At 62.0% G+C, this 26,628-nt stretch overlaps 1 protein-coding gene across 7 annotated transcripts; it reads left to right on the plus strand.

Moving 5' to 3' along the window:
- The first annotated feature begins 53 nt into the window (after positions 1–53).
- On the plus strand, positions 54–26,404 carry TSPOAP1 (TSPO associated protein 1). 7 transcript variants are annotated; one of them, XM_086355661.1, is made up of 31 exons: positions 54–1,277; positions 2,066–2,173; positions 2,460–2,588; positions 3,143–3,322; positions 3,880–4,087; positions 5,193–5,270; positions 5,363–5,439; positions 5,684–5,773; positions 5,940–6,062; positions 6,295–6,399; positions 7,998–8,048; positions 8,358–8,378; positions 9,081–9,285; positions 9,865–10,040; positions 11,256–11,371; positions 11,615–11,724; positions 15,073–15,903; positions 16,072–16,223; positions 16,615–16,992; positions 17,085–17,324; positions 17,656–17,832; positions 18,393–19,295; positions 19,950–20,049; positions 20,134–20,288; positions 20,893–21,061; positions 21,437–21,508; positions 22,212–22,315; positions 22,399–22,470; positions 22,677–22,787; positions 23,401–23,462; positions 25,286–26,404. In XM_086355661.1, the coding sequence occupies exons 1-30, from the start codon at positions 948–950 to the stop codon at positions 23,428–23,430; spliced, it is 5,601 nt and encodes a 1,866-aa protein (XP_086211787.1). In that variant the 5' UTR covers positions 54–947; the 3' UTR covers positions 23,431–23,462; positions 25,286–26,404. The 7 variants fall into 7 exon arrangements, with proteins under 7 accessions (XP_086211787.1, XP_086211789.1, XP_086211783.1 ...); XM_086355663.1 differs by having other exon boundaries at positions 3,880–4,065; positions 5,356–5,439; XM_086355657.1 differs by lacking the exon at positions 23,401–23,462.
- The last annotated feature ends 224 nt before the right edge of the window (positions 26,405–26,628 follow it).

The following is a 26,628-nucleotide window of genomic DNA, read 5'->3' on the forward strand; positions in this document are numbered from 1 at the left end:
GAAGGGAGGGGGAGGGGGAGGGAAGGGCTGGCTCTCTCTCGCTCACCCCCCTGGTTCTGAGGCTCGGCCCTCCTCCGTGCCCACCATCTCGGGGCTCTGGGACTACAGGGAACCCCTTCAGTCCCCAGAGCTGAGGCCAGCAGGGAGAGAGACTATGAGGCAAGCAGCCCACCGACCCAGGCCTCCTTAGGACCAGCCCAACCGCCCAGCAAGCTGGCCAGCAGCGGCAGAGAGAGGAGCGGGAGATAAAGGACTCCAGCGGACCTTTGGGGATCACCCCCAGCAGCTCCTGTGGACCCTAGCCGGCTAAGGGATCGTGATGGATGGTCAGACTCACAGATGCTGAAACGGACACACAATGACAGCCATGCACACAGCAGCACAGCACTGAGACACTCAGATACAACCAGTGACAGCATCACACACTGCCACAGCCCTGCAGTAGACACCCACACACGCAGAAACAACTGGCAACTCTGAAACAGGCACAGGCAGTGACACACAAAACCACAGCCCCCAGCACACACAAGTAGGATCATCCATCCTCCAGATACACACACACACACACACACACACACACACTCACACACACACAGCAGTGCTGACCAGCACAGGCCGACCTGGAGACACGCGCACACCCTCAGCCGGAGCTGCTGTCGGTGGCCTCAGCACGCTCTCCCCATCCCTGCGGGGACACCCTTGCTCCTCCACAGGCTCATGCACACGAGCAAACACAGCTCGCACACCCCTGGCTCCAGCTCCTCCGGCAGCCCCGGCTCCCGCAGCCTCCTTTGTGGGGAGGAAGCACTCGGCTAACCTTGGATGGAATTTCAGTGAAGCCAAGAGCTCAGAGAGGAGAGGGTCTGGCCTGGCACGACCCTCATCGGCCCCTCCAGCTGGCTGGGTGATGTCCCCCGGCTGGGGTCCTAGGGACCCTTGGCAGAACCATGGAGCAACTGACATCCCTTCCATCGCTGGGGGACCCCGGAAACATGGAGCGGTGGGCACTGCCCGCCTGGCAGAGCTGGACTCCAGGCCGGGGGGGTGATGCTGGAGGTGCATCCCCAAGCATGGCTGGTACCCCCACAGATCTGCGTGTTGGAGAACTGAGGCCTGAGGAGAGTTCCGAGCCTGAGGGAGCCCGAAGCCCGGGGCCTGTGGGGGGCATGGAGCCTGGAAGAACAGGAACTGGGCTGCCCAGCCCTGCGCGGGGAGCCTTGAGCTCCGGACCCGGCTGTCAGAGGCTGGAGGACCCGGAGGCAGAGGCTTTCTCTAAGGTAAGGGAGCTGAGGTCGGCCGGGGTCTGCGAGACTAGGGCTCTCACCCTGCCTGCCGGCCTGGGCATGGTCAGGGACTTCACTGCCCCCTGTCTTCTCCGGGCCTATCTCTGTCTGCAGGTCCATCTCAGTGACCGTCTGTCCTCCCTTCTTTGGGCATAAATCTCAGTGGTTCCGTTTTTCACCATCTGTCTGTCCTTCTGACTCGGCCTGTCTGTCTGCCTTGAACCCTCCCCTTCCCCCTCCCTCTGTGAGTCTCTCTCTGACAGTCTGTCTGTGTCTGTCTCTCTTCTCTGCACCTCTCTGTCCTTGGGGGCTGGGGGATACTGGGGGAGTGTGTGGGGGTGTGTGTGATGGAATCAGAGTCTGGAGGAAGTGACTCAGTAGAGGGGGGCTCAGTGCTGGGCCAAGCCAGGGAGGATAAGGTTTGGGGTGGGTGTGAGCCGTCTCCTGTAGATGACGAAGGGACCTGGACTTTGGGGGACTCAGGACTTGGGGGAGCCTGGAGGAGTGGGGGTGGGAGTTCAGGCTGGTCTTTCCCGAAAGGCGACGCTGGGCAGAGGTGGGAAGAGCTGGGGACGAGCAGAGAGGGTTCCAGGGTTGGGAGATGTTCGTGTATTAAGCAGCCCCTCCTGTACTCCACCCTGAAGGCCTGGGGCATGGGGAAGAACCTTCTTGTCTCCATGTCTCCTTGGACTGTGGAGGGGGAACGCGTCCATACGGAGGGCTCTGATTTCCATAGGTAGGGTGATTCCTGAGGGGCTACACCCTATCCTTTCCCATGCCAGGGCAAGCTGAAGATGGGCTTCGGGGACAGGCCCAATCTGGAGCTGCTGAGGGCCATGGGGGAGCTGCAGCAGCGCTGTGCCATCCTTAAGGAGGAGAACCAGATGCTGGTGAGGCTTGGAAAGCAAGTCCTGGGTCCTGGGGGGGAGGCAGACTCAGACACCCCGGCTCTCTGCTTCAGCATCCTTCTCATCCCATGAACATCCCTCCAAGTGGGAGTTACATGGAGCTGACATCACCCCAAGACCCAGAGAGGGTGAACCCCTACCTAGAGTTGCCAAGGAGCCCCACTGTGAGCCCAAGAGTCCAGCCCAAGGCCCAGGCTGTTACGATTGGGTCTGGGGCAGGGGCCGGGCTTCTCCCCACATGCCCCAATTCTGGCTGACCCCTTGTCAGAGGAAGAGCAGCTTCCCAGAGACGGAGGAGAAGGTACGGAGGCTGAAGCGGAAGAATGCCGAGCTGGCGGTCATTGCCAAGCGCCTGGAGGAGAGGGCCCGAAAGCTGCAGGAGACTAACCTAAGGGTGGTGAGGATGGGAGGCCACTGGATGGAGGCTGGGCAACCAGGGCAGAGGGGTGCCAGGGCAGTGGGGCTTGGGCATTGTGGACTCTTAGTACCCAGGGACGCAGGAACCCAGCGGCTGAGGTGTAGGAAGGGCCAATGCCAGCCAGGCTAGGGGGCTGGGGGCTTCTGGAACCACAGGAGGGAGAGAAGGGCTGGGTGGGGGGGTGGGGTGGGGTCCCGGGCAGGGAGAGCAGAATTCTGGATTGCCAGTGCTGGCACTCATCTCTGGGTGCAGAGCTGGTTGGGGCAGGGACAAGACCCATCACACTGGCAGCCCTCAATTAGCAGCATCCTTTGGGCCTAAGCTAGGAGGTGGAGTTAACCCTTTCACTCCCTCTTGAGGATTGCAGGGAAGGGGTCAAGCGAGGCTGAGGGTAGATCCGGACTCAGGGTGGAAGCAGGTGAAGGCCACATTTCAAAGGTGTTCATCCTAACCCTTCCTTTGGGAGGAGCTGAGAAGTGGGAGAAGTGCCCCAGCCCTCAGATGACCAGTGGCCTTACCCCTCCCCCGGCCAGGTGAGTGCTCCCATGCCCAGTCCAGGGGCCAGCTTGGAGTTGTGCCGGAAGACCCTGGCGCGCCAACGAGCCCGGGACCTCAGTGAGACAGCCAGCGCCCTGTTGGCCAAGGACAAGCAGATTGCTGCCTTGCAGCGGGAGTGCAGGGAGCTGCAGGCCAGGCTCACCCTGGCAGGCAAGGTGCGAGGAGGCCCTGGTCACCCCTTCCCGCTCAGCCCTACCTAGGGTCGCCGGCCTGGCGGTGTGGGATGCAGACTGAGATGTTAATGAGATGCAAATGAAGCGAGCAGGTGGAGGCTGCTGGGAGTAGGTTCCCCTGGCAACGGCCCAGGTGGGAGCGGGGACCCGGCGCCTGAACCGAAGGGGGTGGAGCCGTGAGTCCCGGACCTGGCAATTTCTGGGCTCCAGGTTTCAGGCTGCAAGCCAGTGGGCTTGGCTGTATGAACTCAAGCATAACCTCACACTGGGGTGCAGAGATGTTCGCAAGGCATTGAGCACAGTGCCGAGGACACCGCGAGTGTCCAGTAAACGAGCTCCCGGGAGTGTTTGCACACGGGCGAGCGGAAGCATGGGGCTGTGTAGGCATGCATCTGCGACCGGGCATAGATGCATGGGGAGGGTGCGCACCTGCCCGCGCCCGAGGGCCCGTGCAGTCCGGCGGAGGGCGGGCTCAGCTGGGGACGGCGCGGGGCGGGTCGGGGTTAGGCCCGACTCGGCTCCCGGTCCCCCGACTCCAGGAGGGCCCCCAGTGGCTCCACGTGCGGGACTTCGACCGGCTGCTGCGCGAGTCCCAGCGGGAGGTGCTGCGGCTGCAGAGGCAGATCGCTCTGCGCAACCAGAGGGAGTCGCCCTCGCCGCCCCGGCCCCCGGGCCCCTCTGTCCCGGCCAGAGCAGGGGCGCCCGCCCCGGGGGCCCCGGGAGAGGTGAGCGCCGACGCCAGGGCAGGTGTGTAGGTCTGCGGAGAATGGGGTGGGAGCGGCTCCGGGATCTCCCTCCCCCCCGTACACCGCGCTCTGAGCCCCGACGAGGAGGTGGTGGCGCGCGCACGGCCCGGGCCGGGTCCTCGGCCCGGCCTCCCAGGGCTCGTACCTGAGCCGCGCGCGCCCCCGGGGGCTCGGGCCCCCCTCTCCGCAGGCCTGAGGCCCGCGGCCCGCCCCGCCGCCCCTGCCGCGCCGCCAGTGGTACGGCCCGGCCGCAAATCCCCGGTTGCCCTGGCAGCCGCCCGGGGCCCAGCCCGCGCCGCTGCCTCCCGCCGCAGCAGCAGCGCGGGGACGCCCCCATCAGCGCCTGCCCGGTCCGTCAGACCCGGCCCAGCTCCCCGGGGGCGGCGCGGTGTCCTCCCCGGCTCCAGGTACGGGCGACCCTCACTGGGCGTCGGGCTTAGGCGGCCCCTGGCCCGAAAGCTGGGGACCCCGCTCCGGACCTCCATAACTTAGAGTTCTGGCTCCTCTCCATCCGCTGTCCTGGGCGGCACCTGGGTCCCCCCTCCTTCCGGGAAGAGGATAGGGAGAAGGGATTTGGCCCCTCTGCCTGGTCCAGGGAGGGAACATCACTCATCAAGACCTGTCCTCCAGAGTTTGCACGGATGGATAACCGGGGCGTGCCCGTAGGGTGGGCTTGGGGAAGCTGGGAGGAGGGTCTGAACAGGTCTGTAGGCCCTAGGCCAAGACTATGGATCCATGACCCCTAGGTCTGGGGACACCACCTCCCTGGGGGCCCAGGCAGCCTCCTAGTTCTCTGCCAGTCGCTGAAGGACACCCAGGACAGTTATTGAGTGCAGAGCAGGGCTGCAAGCTAAAAAGGGAAAGCTTTGGCCTGGATAGAGGACCCATCTCCCAGGGCAATCATGGGTCTCTGGATCTCAAAGCACTCAGGATCAACTGGAGATGGGGGAGAGGGGGCACACAGCACCCCTTCCCCTTCCTGAGCAGGGATCTCTTTGCTGACTGTGAGGTCGGGTGGGAACCCCCTTCGGACAGGCTGGGCCAGGGGCAGGCTGCCCTGAGGCCTTGCCCTCAGGTGCCAGCCCACTGCCCCTGGCCATTTTCAGGCCACACCCCAGGAGGATGTGGAAAACCCTGCTGTGGTCCTAGGGGAGCCAGAGAAACAGCAGAGGGTGCAGCAACTGGTAAGACCCGGGTTAAGGTGCTGGAGGAGACCCTTTATGGGTGGATCTGCCTTCCTGTGTGAGGAGCTCCTTTCTGATCCCGCAGGAATCAGAGCTCAGCAAGAAGAGGAAGAAATGCGAGAGTCTGGAGCAGGAAGCCCGGAAAAAGCAGAGGCGATGTGAGGAGCTGGTGAGCTCTGTGGGGCCTTGGAAGGCCGGCTCCTTGGGTCCATCAGGCCCACCAGGTGGAGGGCTCCCCCAGAACGCCAGTTCCTTCTCTTCTGCCCCGAAAGCACACTTTCCCTCCTGCTTGGTGGGGCTTCCCTTTCCTAGCTGATGCAGGAAGGGGCCGACAGGGTCCCACGTGTGCCTGTGTGGGGAGAGGAGGAGGTGGGCGCTGGGAGCCTCCCTGGAGCTCCCCTCTGGTCTCACAGGAACTGCAGCTCAAGGCAGCCCAGAACGAGAATGCCCGCCTCGTGGAGGAGAACTCTCGGCTCAGTGGGAGAGCCACGGAGAAGGAGAAGGTAGAGGCTCTGCCCAGGTCCTGCCAGGGCCCCGTCCCCGGGCAAGGCACTGCCTCTGCCAGCTCCCCAGTTGGGGAGAGCACGGAGCATCCTGTGGCCCCTGGGAGCGAGTGTGCTGGGGGGGTGAGGCTCACGCTCTCAGCTCCCTGCACTCCCCCCTGTCCAGGTGGAGTGGGAGAATGCAGAGCTGAGGGGCCAGCTCCTGGGGGTGACACAGGAGAGGGACTCGGCCCTTCTCAAGAGCCAAGGCCTGCAGAGCAAGCTGGAGAGCTTGGAGCAGGTGCTGAAGGTGAGGACACCGGGTGGCACGGGGCGAAAGCGGGCTGGCGAAGCATGTGCCCTGCGTGGGGCGCGGGGGTGTAGGCTGAGTCCGGGCGCCCGCGGCCCTTTCCTTCTCTAGCCGCAGTTTCCTTTTTAACAGAGTGTCTGGAACACATGGTGTCTGAGGCGCCCTCATCTTAGATCTTCCGTAGAGACAGTAGAGCAGGGCTCGGGCCTTGACGCAGGCTCTTGCGTTTCAGCACATGCGGGAGGTGACCCAGCGGCGGCAGCAGCTGGAGGTGGAACATGAGCAGGCTCGGCTCAGCCTGCAGGAGAAGCGGGAGGAGGTCCGGAGGCTGCAGCAGGTGGGGGCGGCGTCCGGGGAGGGGTGGGTGGAAAGGGGGGGGCTGCCAGACCCCAGCTGTAGATTCTGGACCCTCATCCAATGTGGGCATTTTATAGAGAACCCCTGGTGATTCAGACGGTCAAGAATCCACCTGCAATGCAGAGACCCAGATTCCATCCCTGGGTGGGGAAGATACCCTGGAGGAGGGTATGGCAACCCTCTCCGGTATCCTTGCCTGGAGAATCCCATGGGCAGAAGAGCCTAGGGGGCTACAGTCAGTGGAATCACAGAGTCGGACTCGACTGGGCAACTAACACTTATCTAACCAACACACTGTGTGCCAGGCACTGTGCCAGGCCCTGGAGGGACTGTGAGGGGCAAAGGCCAGGTCCCTGACCGAGCAGCACATAAACAGATTCATGCGTGAGCTGATCGCAGGCATTGACAAGTACAGTGGGGAAAGTTACCGGGGTGATGTAACACAGGGTGGCGGGGATGGGGTGAGGCCGAGCTTGGCAAGGAAGGCCTTTAATACCTCGAGGGTCACAGAGAGTCAGCTGATGAGCATTCTGGAGAGGGGGCACACTCATGCCGAGGCCCTGTGGTAGGGAGAAGCTTGAGGGGTACAGACCAGTGTGGCTAGCATGTGGTAGGATGGACGGAACGGCAGGAGTAGGCAAGAGCCAGATAGCATCAGACCTTCAAAGTCAGGGGAGAAGTTTGGGTATTCTGCTGTCTGAGTCGTGTGAAGCCGTCCAAAGGTCCCGAGCAGGGGAGTGGCATGGTCTGATTCGTCATTTAGAGAGTCGCTTCGGCAGCACTCCAGACGATGGACAGGGGCGTGGGCAAAGAAGCAAAGCATTCAGGTGTTGGGTGGCCACAGGGGTCCAGGTGGGAGATGATGTCTGCCTGGGTGAGAGTATAATCCATGGCAGGGAACAAGTGGGCAGATCCGAAGGACATTGTGAACAGAGAATCGACAGGACTCACTGTGGGCTTCCTACTGAGTGCCCCACGCCTTCACCCAAGTGCTGACTACATGGATGGTTGGGCCTTTCACCCGCCAGGAGTGAGGGATGACGGGCAGCAGGTTTGCGAGGTCGGGCATCCCGAGTTCTGAGTTCCATTTCGGCCAAGTTTGGGCTGTGTGTTAACCACTTGAGTGGAGAGCCCCATAGACAGCTGGACTTGTGAGTCTTGGGTCCTGGGGAGGTCGTTCTTGGGGACAGGTTTTGGAGTATTCAGTGCATCTGGTCCTGCGACTAGATGGGAGTCTAGAGAGAGTGACTGCGGGCCCAGCACTGTGCCCTGTGGGGCCCTCACACACGCAAGGGGCAAAAGATGAGCAGGCAGAGAGCATCAAGAGAGACAGGAGGAGAAAAAAACCCCAAAGGGGAGGGTCTGGGAAGCAGGAAGCAGTCCCAAGCCCCTCTTCTCGGCCCCTTCGCCTTCGGACTCGAGGTGCGGTTCAGAATGGGAGCCGGAGGGAGGCACCCACAGCCGCTTCCCAGCCCCCTTCCCTCTCCTCTCTCCTCCTTCGTCCTGCCTGCCCTCCTCCCTTGATCCCACCCCAGTCCTCACCCCTCTCCTCCAGCATTTGCCTCCTCCCACCTGTAGGCCCAGGCGGAAGCCCAGAGGGAGCATGAAGGCGCTGTGCAGCTGCTGGAGGTAGGGTCCCTGGAGGTGGCCGCCGTGCTTCCAGCTGGGGGGAAGTCTGGGGCAGTTCAGAGAGTGCTGCAGGGGGTTGCCGGGGTGTGGGTGGGGATGTGGGCTTGCAGGAAAGGCCCCTAAATGCTCTGGGGGCTGGGGCGATCCCCTCCACCTTTGGGCCTGAAATATCTTTCCAGTTAGCACTTGCTTAGTCAGTCCAGGGAGCTGACTGAGCTGTGTCCACTTGGGCCCCTCTCTCCCTCTCTGGGTAATGCCCCCTGGGTAAGAGTTCTAACCTCTCCTCTGGGCTTTCTTTTCCCGCCACAGTCTACCCTGGATTCCATGCAGGTACAGCCTCCTGATCCCCCACCTCCCTGGGGAGCAGGGGCGGGGGGCTCTCCTCAACACCCCTCCAGGCTGGCTGAGCTGAGTCCTCCCTCAGGCCTAAGCGGTTCCAGCCCTCCTGTCCAACGACAGGGGTGTGACCCGTCACAGGCTGAGACTCTGTAGATGGGCTGGGATTCTCACTGCCCTGGCCCCAGACCTGCCACTGTGCCTGGCACATACAGGCCCTGCCCATCTCTGAGACCAGGAGGAGGTTCCAAAGCCAGCCAATTTGACCCACGAGCCCCTTGATGGGGACTCTCCTGATCTTTGAGAAAAACTCCAGGGATTTGGCTCACTCCTGTCCCAATGATGTCCCGAGCTCTGGGGTCTCTGGGGACATTTCTGTGGGCAGGGATATGGGTCACTGGCTGTGGGAGGGTGATGAGCCATGGAACGGAGAGAACCCCTGAAGTGATACGGTGGTGGTGATGGGGTGGGGTGACCCCTTTTGGCCCAGAAAGTGCTACCGCCTGGGGCATGAAGCTGAGCTGGAGAGGGGGTTGGGAGTGACGGTGTCTCGACCCTCAGCCACCCTATGTTGGGGCAGCCGGGCGGCCAGGCTGAGGGTTCGTGCCCAGCCCTCGGGCCTGGGCGAGTGTGATCTGAAGCGGGCCGGCCCAGGCAGCTCCGCGGCCCGGCGGCTCACCCTGCCTCTCGGACCAGGTCCGGGTCCGGGAGCTGGAGGAGCAGTGTCGCAGCCAGACTGAGCGCTTCAGCCTGCTGGCGCGGGAGCTCCAGGCCTTCCGCCTGCACCCTGGCCCCCTGGACCTGCTCACCTCCGCCCTGGGCTGCGGTGCCCCGGGGGACAGCCCGCCACACCCCTGTTGCTGCTCCACCCCGCAGCCCTGCCGCGGATCCGGCCCCAAAGGTGAGGTAGACCCCCAGCGCCGTCAGCCTGGTGCTTTTGTCCCGAGCGGAGTTCAGGGTCAGAGAAGGCTAGCAGCTCACCCAAAGTCACACAGCAAGTTAGAGCCCGTTCTAGCTTGACCCAGGCTCTGGGTGGGGGAAGGTGGGGAGGGAAACAGCTGAGCCCACTGGAGAATCTCAGCTAGCTGCTCCTCCCCCTCCTCTGTGGTCCTGGCTGGGAGGTGGGCACCAGGAGTCAGTGGCAGGCAGTGTGGGCTGGCGAAGAGCCAGCTGGGCATCGGTCAGATCAGGTGGTTCCGGCTCCACTCACTCAGGGAGTGATGCTGCTAAAGCTGTGGGCCATGTGTCCTAGGCTCTGAGACAGGGGCGTCCACTACACCTCATCGAGTTGCTCTGAGGATGCTGTGATATAATACATGTAAGTCACCTCCATCTCCACTCAGTAAGCTCCCCCAGGATTTCCCTTCTTGTAAGGGAACTTGGCCACGGAGGGCCTGATTGCTAGCTCCAAGAGGACGCGTGGTCACTGGTCACTCCTTGGGACACCGACCCCCAAGGCCACGTGTCATCTTTCCCGTAGACCTCGACCTCCCACCAGCCTCCCCGGGACGCTGCACCCCGAAGTCTTCCGAGACTGCCTCTGCCACCCTTGCTGGGGTCTCCCGAAGGACGCCAGCCAAGAGGGCAGAGTCTCTGTCCAACTCCTCTCGCTCTGAGTCCATCCACAACAGCCCCAAGTCCTGCCCGACCCCCGAGGTCAGTGCTGGGGAGGGGCATGGGCTCCAGCTCTGCCTTGGTGGGGGGCGGGTGGAGGGAGGGGGTGGCCCAGGAGCTGGGGGGCTGCTGGCCCGTGTCGGGGGTCTAGCCAGGCCCCGGAGGAGAGGGGCCCGTGGATTCCTCCTGGCAGGCGGGGAGCTCCGATGGGGCCTGCCCTGCCTGCCGGTCCTGCCTGCTGTTCCTACTCAGGGGCTGCCCAGCCCGCCCCTCTGGGGCCCAGCGAGGCCCAAGAGTCTTGGGCTGCAGGGAGGGAGACCCTTTGGGGCCAGGACCCACATCACGAGGTTGGTAGCGAGTGTGTCCATGGCAGAAGCCGGTGGCGCTGTGAGGAGGGGCACCGGTTCTGGGATTGAGGTCCCAGCTGTGTCTCAGGCAGGTCGCTGACCCTCTCTGGGCTTGGGTTTCGCTGTCATCTGAGTTTTGAACTAACAAACCTGCCCGGTGAGGTTGTGGGGAGGATGATGGGAAAACAAAACAAGGACGGAACCTCCCGCCATGTGGGGCACGCAGTAGATGCTTAACATATGGCAGCTGGTATTACTGCCAAGTTCTTTGGTATCACTCACAACCGCAGCCCTCTCTCTCTCTCCCTCCCAAACCCGAGAAAGTGCGGGGGGCGGGGGTGGGGGGGTGTGGTGCAGGATGGGGATGTCTGGAGCAGCCCTGCAGCCTTGGGTGTGGGAAGCGGTGGAGCCCAGCTGCGGCCTCTACCGTCCCCTTGTGGGCATGAGTGGAGGTGCTGGCTTTGGGTGCCCCCGCTTATCCTGGCAGTACCTCTGTCCCAGGGACTTCTCAGCCCCTTCTGCCCCTTTGCTTCCAGCTAGAGTGCTTTATTGCAGTTTTTTAACCTTAAAGACACAGACTGTCATTGGGTGCCCCCTTGCCCCTCGCCACCAGAGTGGCTGCCCCCTCTGCGCTGGGCACGGTGGTCTCATTTACTGAGCTGGTGCAGCAGAGGCCGGGGCTCAGGGAGGGGTCACTGTTGACCCCTGTCCCTTGACCCAGGACCTCTGGGCTCCACCAGGCCCCGAGGGCTGATGTTCTGGTTTAGAAAGCGTTGGCGGAGCTCACCGCTGCTGGCCTCGTCCAGCATCTGCTCTGTTTCTCGTCTCAGGACAGCGGGGCCTCCCCTGACGAGTTTGCGGTCGGCCCCAGAGTCCTGGAGAGGACTGGCCCTTTTCTGCTTGCCCCTAGGTGGACACAGCCAGTGAGGTGGAGGAACTGGAGGCAGACAGCGTCTCGCTGCTCCCGGCAGTGGCAGAGGGTGGCCGGGGCGGAGCCAGGGTCCAGGTCTTCCTAGCTCGCTACAGGTGGGCCCTGACCTCTGCGCCCCGGCCCTCCGGCATTTGGGGTGTGTGGGGGGAACGAGACGGAGGGGGCGTGGTGGGGGTCACGGCGGGAGAAGTCATCTTCGCCTCCTTGGGCTGGGGTGGGTGCAGCGGGCGCTCCCTGTGGTTAACGGTGGACAACAAAGTGTCCCCAAGGCCAAGTGACGGGGGGGAGGAGACAGGATGTTGGTCACCATCCCCCTCCTCCTCCGGGCCTCCCCGCAGCTACAACCCCTTCGAGGGCCCCAACGAGAACCCAGAGGCTGAGCTGCCGCTGACCGCTGGCGAGTACATCTACATCTACGGCAGCATGGACGAGGATGGCTTCTTTGAAGGTAGGAGGTAGCGGGGACCGTCACATCCATATGTTTACTTTGAAGCTCCTCTTCCCAAAGCCCTCCACCCATATGCACCCTTTGAGCCCACCGTCACTTTTCAGACTCGGTGGAAAGGCATAGAGAGACCCGATGGCCTGTGGGGAAAGGGTTCTGCGGGCAGCTGGTCTGACTCCACGTCTGCCCCGTGCAGGACAGGACAGGGCCCAGCACAGTCCAGAGGGCGGACAGAGCATCACAGGGAATTTCAGCTAAATTCGCTTTTCTTTTGGCAGACAGGGCATTGCAGCGCTGAGCACTAGTGACCTCGAGGTCGGGCACGTGGTGTATAGATCTGATGCTGAACCCAGTGAGTGTGGGGAGGAGGCGTTGGGGTCCAGGGCCTGGGAGAGGGTGTCAGCAAGTGGTCAGCAGTTGCCAGGGCCCAGGCAGGGCTGCGCTCCAGGGTGGTTCTACAGTGCCCAGGGCAGTTCTGTGGTGCCCGTGGGGTGATCAGGTCACTGAGGCAGACACCGCGTTAGTGACTGGGCAATAGGGCAGGGCCTGGCAGACTCTGCAGGGTGCCCTGGCTGGGCACCAGGCTGCGTCCTTTCACAGCATGGAGGGCAGTGTGGTATGGAGACCAGGATGAGGGGTGGACAGGGCAGGGCGAGAGCCGCAGTGGTGTGTGCAGATTCAGCAAAGTGCTCGGGTCTGGGTCTGTATCACCCAAAGCTTTGGTTTGTGGGGCCTGCTCAGTCTCTCCTCCTGGGGCCCCATGCCTGTTATCTGAGCAGGTGCTGGGAATGATGGAAAACAACTAAACTCTCTCTAGGGATGGACGATGGAGAGAAGGATTAAATAGCTCCCAGAAAAATGGCTTTTTTAATGAGAAAAAAAAAATCTAAACACCAACTCTGTCCAATTCCACGGACAGAGGGGCATGGCAGGCTACAGTCCATGGGGTCGTAAGAGTCGAACACGACTTAGTGACTAAACCACCACCATCAGCACCAGCAACATCATAAATATTAACTAACCCCAAGTTACTAGAATTTGAACTATGCGATCTAGGATAGCTGGAAAGGCATGCAGGCAAGTGGGTGTCAGATACCCTATTCCTCTTCTTAACTTTGGTTGCTTCATCAGTATCTGATCCCACAGCTGTGCCGCTCTCAGCGACAGGGGCTTCCAGACCGTGAGCCTGACTGTGGCCCCGGCTCCCGCACCAGCCTTGCAGGGCAGTGGACCTGCTTAGTGTGATGTTTCCTCCCATTAGCATCACACCCCGCAGTGTTAGCGCCTGGATGAATTTCTTAGTGCTGCCGTAAAAAGTTTCCACCAACTCGGTGGTGGCTTAAAGCAACAGAAATGTGTCCTTTCACAGCGTCAGAGGCCAGAAGCCTGAAAGCAAGGTGTTGGCAGGGCCACTGTGCCTCTGGAGGCCCTAGAGGAGATTCTGCTCCTTGTCCCGTGCAGTTTCTGGGGGGGTCCAGTTGTTCCCTGCTTGCAGCTGCATCACTCCAGTCCCTGCACCTGCAGTCACGTCGCCTCCTCCTCTTCTCTCAGTGCCTCTCCTTGTGTGTCCTCTTATAAGGACACTTGTCATTGAGTTTAGGGCCCACCCAGATAATCCAGGACAGTCTTTATCTCAAGCTCCTTAAAATTGCGTCTGGGAAGACACTTTTGCTGTATTTACAGGGTTCAGGGTTTAGGATGTGGACATATTTTGGGAAGGCCACCTTTCAACCCACTACTTACACTGTTACCTAACTTATTGAAAGTCTCTTGTTTCTCTTCATTTTCTTACTCCCCCCACCCCCAACTCCTAGCCTAAGTAGAGAGAGATGATGTTGGGGAAGCTTCCACGTTCTCCTGCTGCTCAGGACCGCCTACACCCACCCATGGCCCTAAACCTGGCCCTTGTTCCCCTTTCTTCCCAAGAAGGCCCAGCAGCCGCCAGCTCCTCTGTGCCCTGGGACTCTTTTTCCTTTTCCCAAATTAGCTGTGATATGATAGGCTGTTTGTCCAGGTTCTTTGATCCTTGACATCCCACAAACAATCTAAGAAATGTTTTATAATGTTCTATTACCAAGTGTTCAGGGGAGCTGGTCCATTTCCTGCAAGCGCTGTCAGAACTGACTGACAGGCACCTCCCTGGTGGTCCAGTGGCTAAGAATCTGCCTTGCAGTGCAGCGGATGTGGGTTTGATCCCTGGGTGGGGAACTAAAATCCCACATGCTTCGGATCAGCTAAGCCTGCACACTATAGCTAGGGAGTCTGTGTGACACAAATCCCTACCCTGCCTGCTTTAACTAAGACCGATGCAGACAAATAAATGTTAAAAGAAGAATTGACTGCTGGTCACGCTCCTAGACCCAGGCCTGTGGATCTCAATGCCTTCTAGAACCCACAGGGGGCTCTTTCCTCTGGCGTGTATGTCTTTTGTCTCTAAAGATTCCTGCCTTTCTTCTAGCCAGACGGGACCTCACTCTCCCTTTGAGGATGTCTGCTTTCCACACAGGAAGGTTGAGGGGTGCCCTTGCCCTCACTCCTCAGACCCATGTAATATGACAGGTTTCAAACAGACAGAAAAGTTAAATCGTAAAATGAATATCTAGGTACTCACCGCCTGGATTCAACAATTATTAATATTTTGTCATAATTGCCTTTTCCCCACCTGGGTTAAAAATAGGATTGAAAAGCAAGTTGTTGACAGATGATATTTTATTTATTTTTAATTGAATGGATTAATTTTGGCTGCACTGGGTCTCTGTTGCAGTGCATGGGCTTTCTCAAGTTGAGGCGAGAGGGTAGCGCTTGTCTTGTTGCAGAGCGCAGGCTCTAGGCATTTGGGCTTCAGTAGCTGTGCTGCACGGGATTGGTTGTTCCGAGGCAGGTGGAATCTTTCTGGCCCAGGGATCGGACCCGTGTTCCCTGCGTTGGCAGGCAGACTCTTAACCACTGTGCCCCCAGGGAACTCCGACACACGATATCTCACCTAGATACACCTGCATGTGCCTCTCCGTAGAACCTGGACATCCTTCATCCCTGCAGCATCGCCTGGGAGCTTGTTCAAAGTGCAGAATCTCAGCCCTGTTCAGGCCCAGCTGAGTCACAATCTGTATTTTAACAAATCTCCAGGTGATTCATCTGCCCGTTAAAAATTAAGACGTCTGTCCTGTAGAACTACAGTACTGTTATCACACCAGTGAAAATTAACAATAATTTCCCAGTCCACATCTTGACTGCTCTTTTAAAAGTGCCAGCAGGTGAATCACATGCTTCGGATCACTCACCAAGCCTTGCTACAATGCATTGATCGGGCTGTGTTTTTCTCTGTCTCCTCTCTTGTCTTCCTCTCCCCAGGGGAGCTCATGGATGGCCGGCGGGGCCTGGTCCCTTCCAATTTTGTTGAGCGCGTGTCCGACGACGACCTGCTGGCCTCCCTGCCTCCGGAGCTGGCTGACTTGTCCCACAGCTCAGGCCCCGAGCTCAGTTTTCTGAGCGGTGGCGGAGGCGGCAGCAGTAGTGGGGGCCAGAGCAGCGGGGGACGCAGCCAGCCCCGACCAGAGGACGAGGCGGCCGGGGAGGTGCCCAGCCCGAGCCCCCCGCCAGAGGGCCTGGGGGAGCCCCCTGCCGTGCCTTACCCCCGCCGCCTGGCCGTCCTGAAGCAGCTGGCCCACAGCGTGGTGCTGGCCTGGGAGCCGCCTCCTGAGCGCGTGGAGCTGTGTGGCTACCATGTCTGTGTGAATGGGGAGCTGCGGCAGGCCCTGGGGTCCGGGGCGCCCCCCACGGCTGTGCTGGAGAACTTGGACCTGCAGGCGGGGCCCCTGCGGGTCTCTGTGCAGGCCCTGACCAGCCGGGGTGGCTCCGACCCTCTGCGCTGCTGCTTGCTGCTGGGGGCCCGGGCCCGCGTGGCTCCTAGCCAGCTGCGGGTCCATCGGCTGACCGCCACATCTGCCGAGATCGCCTGGGTGCCCAGCAACAGCAGCTTGGCCCACGCCGTCTACCTCAACGGGGAAGAATGTCCCCCTGCCCGCCCCAGCACCTACTGGGCCACCTTCTGCCACCTGCGGCCTGGTACCCTCTATCAGGCCCGAGTGGAGGCTCAGCTCCCTCCTCGAGGGTCCTGGGAACCAGGCGGGGAGAGGCCAGAGCCGCGGGCTGCCACCCTGCAGTTCACCACGCTGCCAGCAGGTAGGCGGGCACAGGCGCCAGGTGTGTGTAAGCCCTGGGGAGGTCAGGCCCGGGAGGGTAGCCCCAGGGGCACACTGGCTGCTACTTGCATCTTTAGGGAAGTGGCAGAGCGGGCTGTCCTCTCTGGCGGGAGTGCTCCAATCCTGGGTCTTGTGCCCCCTCCCCTAGGCCCACCTGACGCCCCCCTGGATGTGCAGGTTGAGCCAGGGCCCTCCCCTGGGATCCTGATCATCAGCTGGCTCCCAGTGACGATCGATGCGGCCGGCACCTCCAACGGTGTCCGGGTCACAGGCTATGCCGTTTATGCTGATGGGCAGAAGGTACAGCCCGGGGGTGCCCACCTGTACCCTGGGAGCAGGGCATGGGTCTCTGCCTTCTCCCATACCCTGGGAGTGGGGTATGGGTCTCTGCCCTCTCCCGTACCCTGGGAGCGGGGCATGGGTCTCTTTCCTTTCCACACTGAGAGGCCTTGTCTCCCTGGCCTGGCGTGGAGCTGCCCGCCCCAGGCATCTGGGCACTGGGTAGCAGACTGGTTAAGAGCCTGGGCTTTGGTTGCCCACGGACTAGGACTCTAGCCCTGAGACCCCGTGGCCAGGAGGCTCAGATGAGACCAGGCACCCGAGGGTGCAGCTCTCGGCATAGTGCCAGCAGCCAGTGGGGGCATCACTGCAGCCCCCCTTTCCCTTGCTCTGTCCCTACACCCCCCCGCAGATCATGGAGGTGGCCTCGCCCACGGCGGGCAGCGTGCTGGTGGAGCTGGCGCAGCTGCAGCTGCTGCAGGCGTGCCGTGCAGTGGCTGTGCGCACCATGTCGCCCCACGGCGAGTCGGCGGACTCCCTCCCAGCTCCCGTCCCCCCGGCCCTGCCTGAGGCCTCCTGGCCGGCCAGGGTCCCCTGTGCCTGCCCACGACCGGGCCCAGAGGCCAGACCACCCCTTGCTCCAACCTCCCCGGGGCTGGGGGATCCCAGCTCTCATCTCCGGTACCCCGACCCCCATGGAGCTCAAGAGCCCCCGGGCGCCCCTCCAGCCAGCCCTCCCAGAGAAATGGCAGGAGGATCCTCAGAGGAGCCCCCAGCGCCTGTCTCGCAGGTACCCAGCCAGGGAGGAGGGCGGCTGGCGGAGGCTGGGAGGAGGGTCTGGGCTCGGAGTGGGGGACCCTTCCTCAATGCCTGCCGTTCCAGGAGCAGGCTGGGGCGGCTGTGCTGGGTGCCTCTGGGGATGGGAAGGCCAGTGAGCCCGTCTTGGGAGAGCGCGTTCCTGGCCCTGCTACCTCCTCCGTGGCCAAGGAGGACACTGAGCAGACCGCGGGAGAGGCCTGCCTGGCACCCGGCACCACCCAGGGAGCGTTGGCCCAGAGGCTGCCCTGTGCCCAGGCCTGCCGTGGAGGAGACGCAGGGTCCGGGCTGAGGCCCAGGGCTGAGGTACGGAGCAGGGGCACCCCGGGCCACCACAAGGAGTTGAGGGCCTCCTCCCTGCCTCTGCCAGCCCAGAGCTGGTTGCCCACTCTGCCCGTTCTCCACCCCACTCTCGCTCTGCTCTGCGCTGTGTGTCTGGCTGTTTGTGTTTGCCGCTTTGTCTTCCAGGTTTCTTTTCCCACCCCGCACAGTGCCTGTGCCCCAATTTGGGGGCATGCCCCTCTCTCCTTCTGCAGGGGGACCCCCCATTCATCCTGGCTGGGGCTGACCCTGTTGGAAGGTCCCCATGTGCCCTTGCTCACCTCCCCGCTGTCCTCCCACGTCTGGCCTCTTGCAGGAGGATGCAGCTGAGCTGGGGGTCCGTCCGGGGAACTCCCTTGTGGACCAGGGCCGCAACTCGGATCTGTCAGACATCCAAGAAGAGGAGGAGGAGGAGGAAGAAGAGCTGGGTGTCATCACCTGCTCCTTCCCGAAGCAGGTGGCTGGCCACAGCATCGGGGGGCAGGGGGCCAAGGTATCGGGGTGAGGAGGGGCTGGGGGGCCCCTCAGGTTCCCGTGGCCTCCGCCCCCAGAGTCAGCAGCTGCTTCGGTGTGCCAGCAGCATTCTTGGTGTGCGGCCTGGGCCCTCTGCCGGGCGGCAGCTAGGAAGTAGCTCAGGCCCAGCCTCGACCCTCCTGAAAAGGAAGGGGGGACCGAGGCGCCCCGTTCTGTAACTTCTCCCACTCAAGCCCGCTTGATGCAGCGCCCTCTGAGACCCTCGCGGTGCTGGGAGCTTCCGAGGAGGGGCTGGGAGGCCCCCCATCATCTCAGGCCTGGCCTGCTCCCTACACTCAGCCCCTCTGCGCACCCAGTTCTTGGGCGGGCTCCTTAGTGCTCCCCGTGGCCCTGCCCTGGACACGCTGTGTGACTCTGGGCCAGACTCTCTCTGGTCTTCCTTCTTGGAGGGAGGCGACTGGGGTTGGGGAGGCGGGCTTTGGGTTACCTGAAACCCCTGCCCTCCTTTGAGGGCAAAGGTCACAGCTCTGTCCTTTCCCCACGGACCTCTCTTCCCTGCGCCCGCCCCCGGACCCCCAGCCCCAGCCCCAGCCCGACCCCTTCTGTGAGACCGACAGCGACGAGGAGATCTTGGAACAGATCCTGGAGCCGCCGCTCCAGCACTTCCGCAGCAAGAAGCTGTTTAGCATCCCCGAGGAAGAGGAGGAGGAGGAGGCGGAGGAGGAGGAGGAGGAGGAGGAGGCCGAGGCCGGAGAGGCCGTGAAGGAGGAGAAAGGGCCAGGGGCAGGGTCTGCGTCCAGAGACCCCGGCCCGCCTGCACCCCTGCCTCCGGGTCTGGGCTGCGACGGCGCGCGGCCCCGCGGACCTGGCCTCTGCTCTTCGTCCCCCCAGCCCTGTAGGGCTGGGGACCGCCCAGAGGACCCGCTGGGACTGGTCGGTGGCAGCAGCTGGAGGAAAGGAAGTGGCTCCCCCGAAAAGCCCCCTGGCCGCAGGCGGTCCCCGGATCCCCGGGAACACTGCAGCCGGCTTCTCAGCAACGGCGGCGGCGGGTCCCAGGCCCTCGGCCGAGCACCGGGCCCTGCACGCGAGAGGGGCGGCCCCGCTGCGGCCGAGGGCCCCAGGGCTCCGCCAGACGCCGGCGGGAGGGCGCGGCCCGCCCCCTCGAGGAAGTGCCCCCGGGGACGGGCCCCGGAACCGGAGCCGGGCCTGGCCAGCTGCCTCTCCCCCAAGTGCTTGGAAATCAGCATCGAATATGACTCTGAGGATGAGCAAGAGACGGGCGGCGGGGACATGAGCATCGCCAGCTCCGGCTGCCTCGGAGATGGGGAGGCCTGGGGTGCAGCCCCCGTGGGAAGGCCCAGGGCACCTCCGAAGGCCGGTTCAGGCCCCCACCCCTATCCGTACTCCCCGGCCTGGGAGAAGGGGGAGCCGGAACGGAGAGGCCGCAGTGCGACCGGCAGAGCCAAGGAGCCGCCCCCCCGGGTCCGTGCCTTCTCCCTGCCTGGGCAGCCCCCTGCCTACTGCCGCCTGGTGGCCCTGCTTGCTGCCCACCGGCCGCTCCCATTCCACGCTGCCGCCTCCATCAGCAGAGGTGGGGTGGGGCCTCGGGGCTCCCTCACCTGCCTCCTCCCACCCACATTCCACTGCTTTGCTGCTTCTGCCGATCGATCGGAACTGGGATGCGCCGATGTTCTGTGGCCATAAGTCGCCCATTGCTGCCAGCAGGCCCCCTGCCTTTGGGGCACGTGACCCTTTCCTCCGCTTAGCTAGTGACAGCTTCAGGACCCAGCCTGCGATGTCCAGCATCGCCCAACCCTGACACCGAGAAGAGGCCCTCCTCTCACACGCTCCTCGGCCAGCTCTCAGATCTAAACCTTAGTCCCTCTACTGCACTCATCTGCTAAGGTGGCCGGAGCCGGGGCCTCCCCTCCTGCCCTTCCTCCACCCGTGGGGGTGTCCGATGGCTCCAGTGAGCTTGGGCCACGGCTCCAGGAGAGGAATGTGTCCCTGCTCTGCTGTGCCGCTTCCACCGACGGGGCAGAGCTGGGGGGAGTGCTCCTGGGGCCCTGCCCCTAATGAGGCGCCCATCAGAGGGGTGGTGCATCACTCCTGCTGTCTGTTGCCCTCTCTTTGCAGGCAGCAGAGTCTGGGGAGCCCAGAGGGCTGGAAAGCCCAGGGCAGAGCGGCTCCCAGCGGAGAAGGGGCTGGGCCCCCAGGCCAGGCTCCACAGAGCTGGGTGAGCCTCTGCGGGGGCTGGGCCAGGCCAAGGGGTCCTCTCCCGCTTCCTTGGCCAGAGTTGATTGCTGTTTCTCCCGCGCAGCTCCCCCGAGGAGCCCTCCAGAAGCATCCCTGGCCCTCCGGGACCTCCCTGTCAGGGTCTTTGTGGCTCTGTTTGACTACGACCCCGTGTCAATGTCACCCAACCCTGATGCTGGGGAAGAGGAGCTCCCGTTCCGGGAGGGCCAGATCCTGAAGGTGACTGACTTGCTGTCTGGTCCTGCTTCCTCCCTCCTTTCCTGCCTTGTCCTGGAGGGATCATAGCCACACCCGGGTGGGAACGCAGCTTCTAGAGCCAGGTGATGTGGAGTGGGGTCGCGACAGTGCCACTTCGAGCTGTGAAACCCGAAGCAGATTCTTTCCTTTGGGCCTCATGGGTAAAGTGAGGATCACGTGAGTGTCTGCCTCACAGGCTTGTTTGAGGATTAGAGGATTCAGTACCCACAGGGCGCTGAAACTGCCTGGCACGTGGCACAGCGTGATACTGCTGCTGTTAGCATGACGACCTCTACTGAGCCTCCAAGGATTTCCTGAAGGCTTTGGGCTAAAACTCTGAGGTCAGGGAGATCCAGTCTGGGGTGGACTGGGGGAATGAATGTGAGGATCGTGAGTGATGATCATACGGATAGAGCTGTTTTCTGTCATCCCTCTGATCCTTCTTCTTGGCTATTTCCCCCTATTTCCGGTTCCATGAAAGGTAGAGCATTCTTCTGCAGTCCCGGGTTGGGGGGCGCTGTGGGCTCGGGGTGCAGGGAGCATGCAGAACTGGCCTGCTGACGCAGCTGGTCTCTTCTGCTTCCAGGTGTTTGGAGACAAAGATGCAGATGGCTTCTACCAGGGTGAGGGTGGGGGCCGGTGGGGCTACATCCCCTGCAACATGGTGGCTGAGGTGGCCGTGGACAGCCCTGCAGGGACACAGCAGCTGCTCCAGCGGGGCCATCTGTCCCCAGAGGTTCTCGCCGAGGGCTCAGGTATGACTAGCTCTGGCCCCTCGCCCACTGTCCCCCACCCCAGTTCCGACTCAACACCCCCTAACCCCAAGTAATTGGGACGTCAGGAGCATCCAGGGTATCTGGTTGATCCAGAGACTGGCAGAGTCACTGGGGCCCTCAGAGACTTGGGCCCGCGTGGCCGCAGTAGTGAGCTTGCCACGCGGCACGGGGGCCGCTGCAGGGGGACTGGCCATGTATTTTGGATCCTGGAGGTCAGGGATGGGAAGGGAAGAGTGGCCTTAGAGGCTTGAGCGCAGGAACCCCAGCACAGCCCCAAGAGGAGACCAGAGTCACTGTCCATCTCGCTCCCTCACCTCGGTTTCCCTCTAACGTCTGCTTACCTGTCTGGATCAGGGAACGGTCTGTTCGTCTACTCTGCAGCCCATACTGCCGGGCCTCCCCCCAAGCCCCGCCGCTCCAAGAAAGGTGGGTGTGATACTCTTCTTCTTCAGGGCCCCTGAGGATGAGGAGGGAGGCAGCGGGGGCACTGCCTGGCTCTCGGGAAACACATGCGAGGTCTGTCTTGAGCAGGTGGAGGGAACCGGCCCCACCTTCACCCACAGCCATGCGTCCCATAGGGAGCTTCATTCTAATGGGGACGGGCAGTGTTTTACCGGAACCTCTGTTCTAGAAAGCGTCCTTGTCTTTATGTCTCCTGCATTGGCAAGCGGGCTCTTAACCCCTAGCACTGCCTGGGAAGCCCCATTCCAGAAAGTACCTGGCTATACGTTCTGTGCAACCTGGAGCAAGTCACCGACCCTGTCTGGCCCTTAGTTCACTGTGAAGACCACAGGGCGGGTCTGCTCTCGGGCTGATGGTCCTTCTCCTGCATCTCTCCCTGTGTGAGGCTGAGCATCCTGCCTGCCCAGTACCAGCCCCCTGCCTTCTCCTGCCCCCCAAGGGGAGGGACAGAGGGGCAGGGCTCACAGGCCCCTTCTCTCCGCAGCTGAGTGGGAAGGGCCCGCCCAGCCCTGTGCAGGTGAGGGGCTTCCCTGCTCCTCTAGCCTCCCCTGGAGCCACAGCTGCTGTGGAGGTGCTGACTCGGGTCGGCAGGTCTCCAGCGCCGAGGACAGGAGAGGGGTGGGAGTGCCTAGAAAGAGTCCCGAGTCGTCTTCTCCTCCCCCTCCAGGGCCCCCTGCGCTGGCCTCCTCTGCTGGCCTGAAAGCTCCCCATTCCATGGTGGCCGCGTTTGACTACAACCCCCGGGAGAGCTCTCCCAACATGGATGTGGAGGTGAGCCCCTTCAGAGCCCAGCCAAGGCGGGGTGGTGACCGCGCCTGCCCCGGCCTGACTCCTGCCTCGTGGTCTCTCCGTAGGCAGAGCTGCCCTTCCGGGCAGGGGACGTCATCACTGTGTTCGGGGCCATGGACGATGACGGTTTCTACTATGTGAGGATGTGGTGGGGGGTGTGCCCAAGGGGGCTCTCCTGGAGCCATGGTGGGGAGCCAGGTTCCTGATGGAAGCCCAGAGGGACAGGCCAGTCGCCTCCCACGATGGGAACGTCGACCCCAGGCCGTCCCCCCCGGGGCTTCAGGGTCCAGGGGGTGCTGTTGAGGCCCTTCCTGGTCTTGTCTCACCCGCATCTCCTCCCCAGGGGGAGCTGAATGGACAGCGGGGCCTGGTTCCATCCAACTTCCTGGAGGGCCCTGGGCCTGAGGCAGGCGGCTCAGACAGGGAGCCTGGGGCAGCCCCATCCGAGGGCCAGGTCAGTGAGGACCTGGGCTCCAGGCTCAGCAGTTGGGTCTCTATGCTGCATCGTGGGAGGGGTGCAGCTGCGTGCAGCGGACCAGGTGCCCATGGTGCCCAGGAGAGGGTTGTGCCCACGGCCAGAGGGAACCAGCCAGGGTGACTCTCCCTGCCCCCCTCCCCCTAGCGTGTGCCCCTTTGCACAGTGGGGCAAGGCTGAGACCTTGACCCCCATCTCATCTGACCCGGCTGTCCACACCCCTGGCCAGAGCAGGGGAGGGCCCCTGGAAAAGGGACCTCAAGCTTCCCACACCTCTCGCCATCACAGCCCCCATCACAGGGACCCTCCCTGATCCCCTGCTGCAGCTCCCCGGCTCCCAGGCGCTTTTTAAAGCCAGATGCCCAGCAAGGCTCCAATTCCTGGGTGGGTGGAGTACACTTACAGGCTCCCAGGGCACGAAGAGGATGAGGGGGCCGGGCCCCCACCAGAAAGCCCTGGGCCTCCATCTGCGCTAGTTCCAGAGTCAGGGGCTGTGCAAGCAGGACCTAGTGACCTGGGTGACCTGGAGACTGGGTGGAGAGCTCGTGGTCTGCCGGTAACCCGTCTCCTGTCTTTGTTCCCTGTTCTTCAGAGAACGAGGAGGAGAAGAGTCCAGTGCTAGATGGAGATAGATATATGTAGAGAGAGCGACATGTAAGTGGGGACTGACCCCCTGGGTCCACGTCACCCTGTTCCTCATCTCACACGATCAGATAGTGCTCCTTGTCTCAGACACGGGCTTGTCCACCTTCTTCTAGGAACAGGGGAGGGAGCTCTTGCCGTGAGCCCGCTTGGGCACTCGGATCCTGCCCCTCCCCTTACCTTATTCAGGGTAGTGCCAGCTGCCTTAGGAGCACATGTCATCCTAGTGTGTACTGTCCCACGTTAGCTGACTCTCCGTATTCTATAGCACATGCGGCTCATAGAATTTTGTGTGACATCCACATTGTGGCTCATCAGTGTATTATGATACTATATGACTATGGTATTATAATATTGTGATTATTATTGGTGACAGAAGAGTGATCCTAACGCCACCAGTAATAATAGTCTCCATCTCCCCACCCTTGTCCTCTGTGTCATGACCTCTTAGGGGCATCAGAGGCATGATTTTATGTCCAACTTTCCATTTTCTTGCTGGGGGCGGGTATAAAGGAGGAGGTTTAAACAGTCGGAGTCCATGGATAACCTCAAACCATTCATTTCTGGGGCCCCTCCGTGTGTCTCCCCAGCAAGCCTTCCCTCCCGGGAGCCCTGGGCAGGAGTGGTAAGGGTCTCTGATCTTCTCCCCACCCTGGCCAGCCATCAGCCCTGGCTAGTTGGAAAGAGATTCTTTGACCTCTGGGTGCTACCTTCCTCCAAGGGATCTTCCCGACTCCAGGGGTTGAACTCACGTCTCTTATATCTCCTGCGTTGGCAGGCGGGTTCTTTACCACTTGCGCCACCTGGGAAGCCCCCTCTGGGTGCCAGCAGACCTCTTTGCGGGCAGCTCTGCCAGATCACCAGGGCCTTAGGTGGAGGCGGGCCCCAGGCTGGGCACCCGGCACCTGGGCTCTGTGATTGGTTGTGCTGGTAGACTGCCAGGCCCTGGTGGGAAGGGAGTAGGGGGCGGGGGTGGAGAACACATAGGCTGGTAGGACCTGACAGGGCTGTACCAGGCACAGGAGGTCACAGAGGGGACGTTGGAATTCAGCGGGTGGGGGGACACTTCCTCGTGGCTGTCTCGTTTGTCCAGTCCCTGTTTTTAGGCCACTTACAGCATAGTCTGGGTAGGCGGGTGGCAGAGGGAGCCACTCATGGTGGCTCATAGAACAAGGAGATTCTGCAGAGGGGGCATGCTAAGGGCAGGGAGGGGCGGGCGGGGAGCAGCTCTCTCTGGAGAGAGCTCGTGGTGAGTGTGAGTGCCTCTGGCCCTGCCTCCCTGCAGCCCTCTCCGGGGCCATCCAAGGAAAAGTCTCCACCTTGCCCCCATGGAGTGGGCACTCCTCCCCTCCCTGAAGGCCCTCAGACACCATGTGGGCCTGCTCCTTGTCTGTGTGGTGGTGCAGGAGCCACCTTCCCTGGAGTGTCTGGCTCCTTCCAGCATCCCTGTCCTTGCTCTCCCTTTGGCTGGGAGGGGATGATGGGGTGGGGGGGAGTGTTGGAGCACCCATTCCAAGGGTCAAGTCCAAGGGCTCTTGAACTCCATCAGCCCAGCATCCTGCAGAGAGACCCAGAGGAGGGAAGGGATTCGCCCCCGTCCAAGAGAACTGAAGCAGAACTGAGCCTCCTTGTCTATCCCTTCTGACTGCCTGCTCTGTGCTCCCCCATCTTCATGCCCACTTGGTGCTCTGCATGGGGCGGCGGCTGGACCGTGGGTTCTGGTTCACGCCTGTGCTTCTGTGATGACCTGGGGCCTGCGGGCTCCTGAGGTCGTGGGGTAAAGGAGGCAGGGTGGGGTGGGGGTCTTGACCTTGCCCTTTTCTCTCACTTTCTAGGACTGGGTTAGCTCAACCCAGGGGCCCCCAGCGCCCCCAGGCTGGCCCTGTGCTCCTGGCCCTCGCCACTTCCCCAAGGTTGAACCGGAGTTGCCACAGGGCCCAAGCAGGAAGGTGTGGGTTCTCCTCTCCAAGGGGAAGCAGCTCCTCAGGAAACTGGGCTCGGGGAAGAAGGAGTGATGCTGTGGCCCAACCGAGGCCCCAGCTGCGCGGGGAAGACCCTGGACTCTGGTTCTCCCCAGTTAGCGCCGTGGCGCTGGGACAGGACGCAGACTCAGTGAAGGTCAGAGCTAGAGGAGGGGCTGGTCCTCTGGATGGGCATCGTCTTCTTACAGGCGGGGACCCTGAGCCCCGGCGCGGGAGTGAGTCCAGGGGCTGAGCACCTGGTCCCTGAGCCGGCCGGGGACACGGACTTGTCACTCCTGGTTCACCCGTCTGCGCCTGCTGTCCACCGCGCTATGCCAGTCCCCTCTCGGCCTCCACATGCTTGGCTCGGGGAGATCCTGTTCCCTCCGACGGCGCTGGCCGTCCTCTTCATGTCTTCCCTCCCTGAAGGAAAGTTTGCACTGGATTCTGCCGAGCCCCCCACCCCGGGGGCGGAGCTGTGTATATAGATGTACATACTCAGTGCCTCAGCCCAGCTTCCTCCCTCTCGCTTCCACCGCACAGGCCCAGGAAGGAGAACGGCCAAGCCAAAGCGGGCCTGACCCCGCCCCACAGCGCCCCTCCGCACCCCACTGCGAGACCTGAGACCCTAGACCCTGGGCCAGTGGGCAGAAAGCAGGAGTTGGGTTTGCCTTATTTTGCTCATCGGATTCAACTTCTCTTTTGCATCGTTTTCCTCTGGCCCCTGTTGGAGTCTGGGGGCTGGGGAGAGGACAGATTTATGCAACTATTTTCATACATTCCCTGTTCAGAGTGGGGTGGGGGTTTGTCCCCCTCCTCCCCTTAGCACCCTTTGCCTCACACTCTGGCTGGGTGAGTGTCTCTGCATGTTTCCATTGCTGTGGTGGGAGACTGTTTGAACTCCCACCCCCACCTTGGTCTCCAGGGGTGTGGAATGGTGGGGGCATTTGTTTAAAAAGACATTTTATTATAATAAAGTCTATTTTCACAAAACCCATGCTGGGCTCTACCTGGGATGAAGGACCCCTGAGGGGTGGGTCATGGTGGGCTTTGGACTCCACTTTAGAATCCAGAAGTTAACATCTGAGGGTGACCAGGGGTAAAACTAATGAGCACCAAGAAGACCAAGCAGCTCTGTAATTGTTTTCTCAAGAAGGTTTGGGGCTTCCTGACTTCCTGATCACCGGGTCAGGTGTTGAGAGTTGGGTCAGGATCCT

Source organism: Bos grunniens, chromosome 19 (genome assembly GCF_055505025.1).
Source record: "Bos grunniens cultivar Pamir isolate PY7600 chromosome 19, Bosgru_T2T1.0, whole genome shotgun sequence".
In the NCBI taxonomy this organism is placed as follows: Eukaryota; Metazoa; Chordata; class Mammalia; order Artiodactyla; family Bovidae; genus Bos; species Bos grunniens.

Bases quoted from the DNA above. Each gene is read 5' to 3' on its own strand.
- TSPOAP1 (XM_086355656.1), top strand. From the start codon at position 948: ATGGAGCAACTGACATCCCTTCCATCGCTGGGGGACCCCGGAAACATG. The intron at 5,774-5,939 runs GTAGAGGCTCTG...CCCCCTGTCCAG, and splicing joins GAGCCACGGAGAAGGAGAAG to GTGGAGTGGGAGAATGCAGA. The intron at 19,296-19,949 runs GTCCGTGCCTTC...CTCTCTTTGCAG, and splicing joins CCAAGGAGCCGCCCCCCCGG to GCAGCAGAGTCTGGGGAGCC.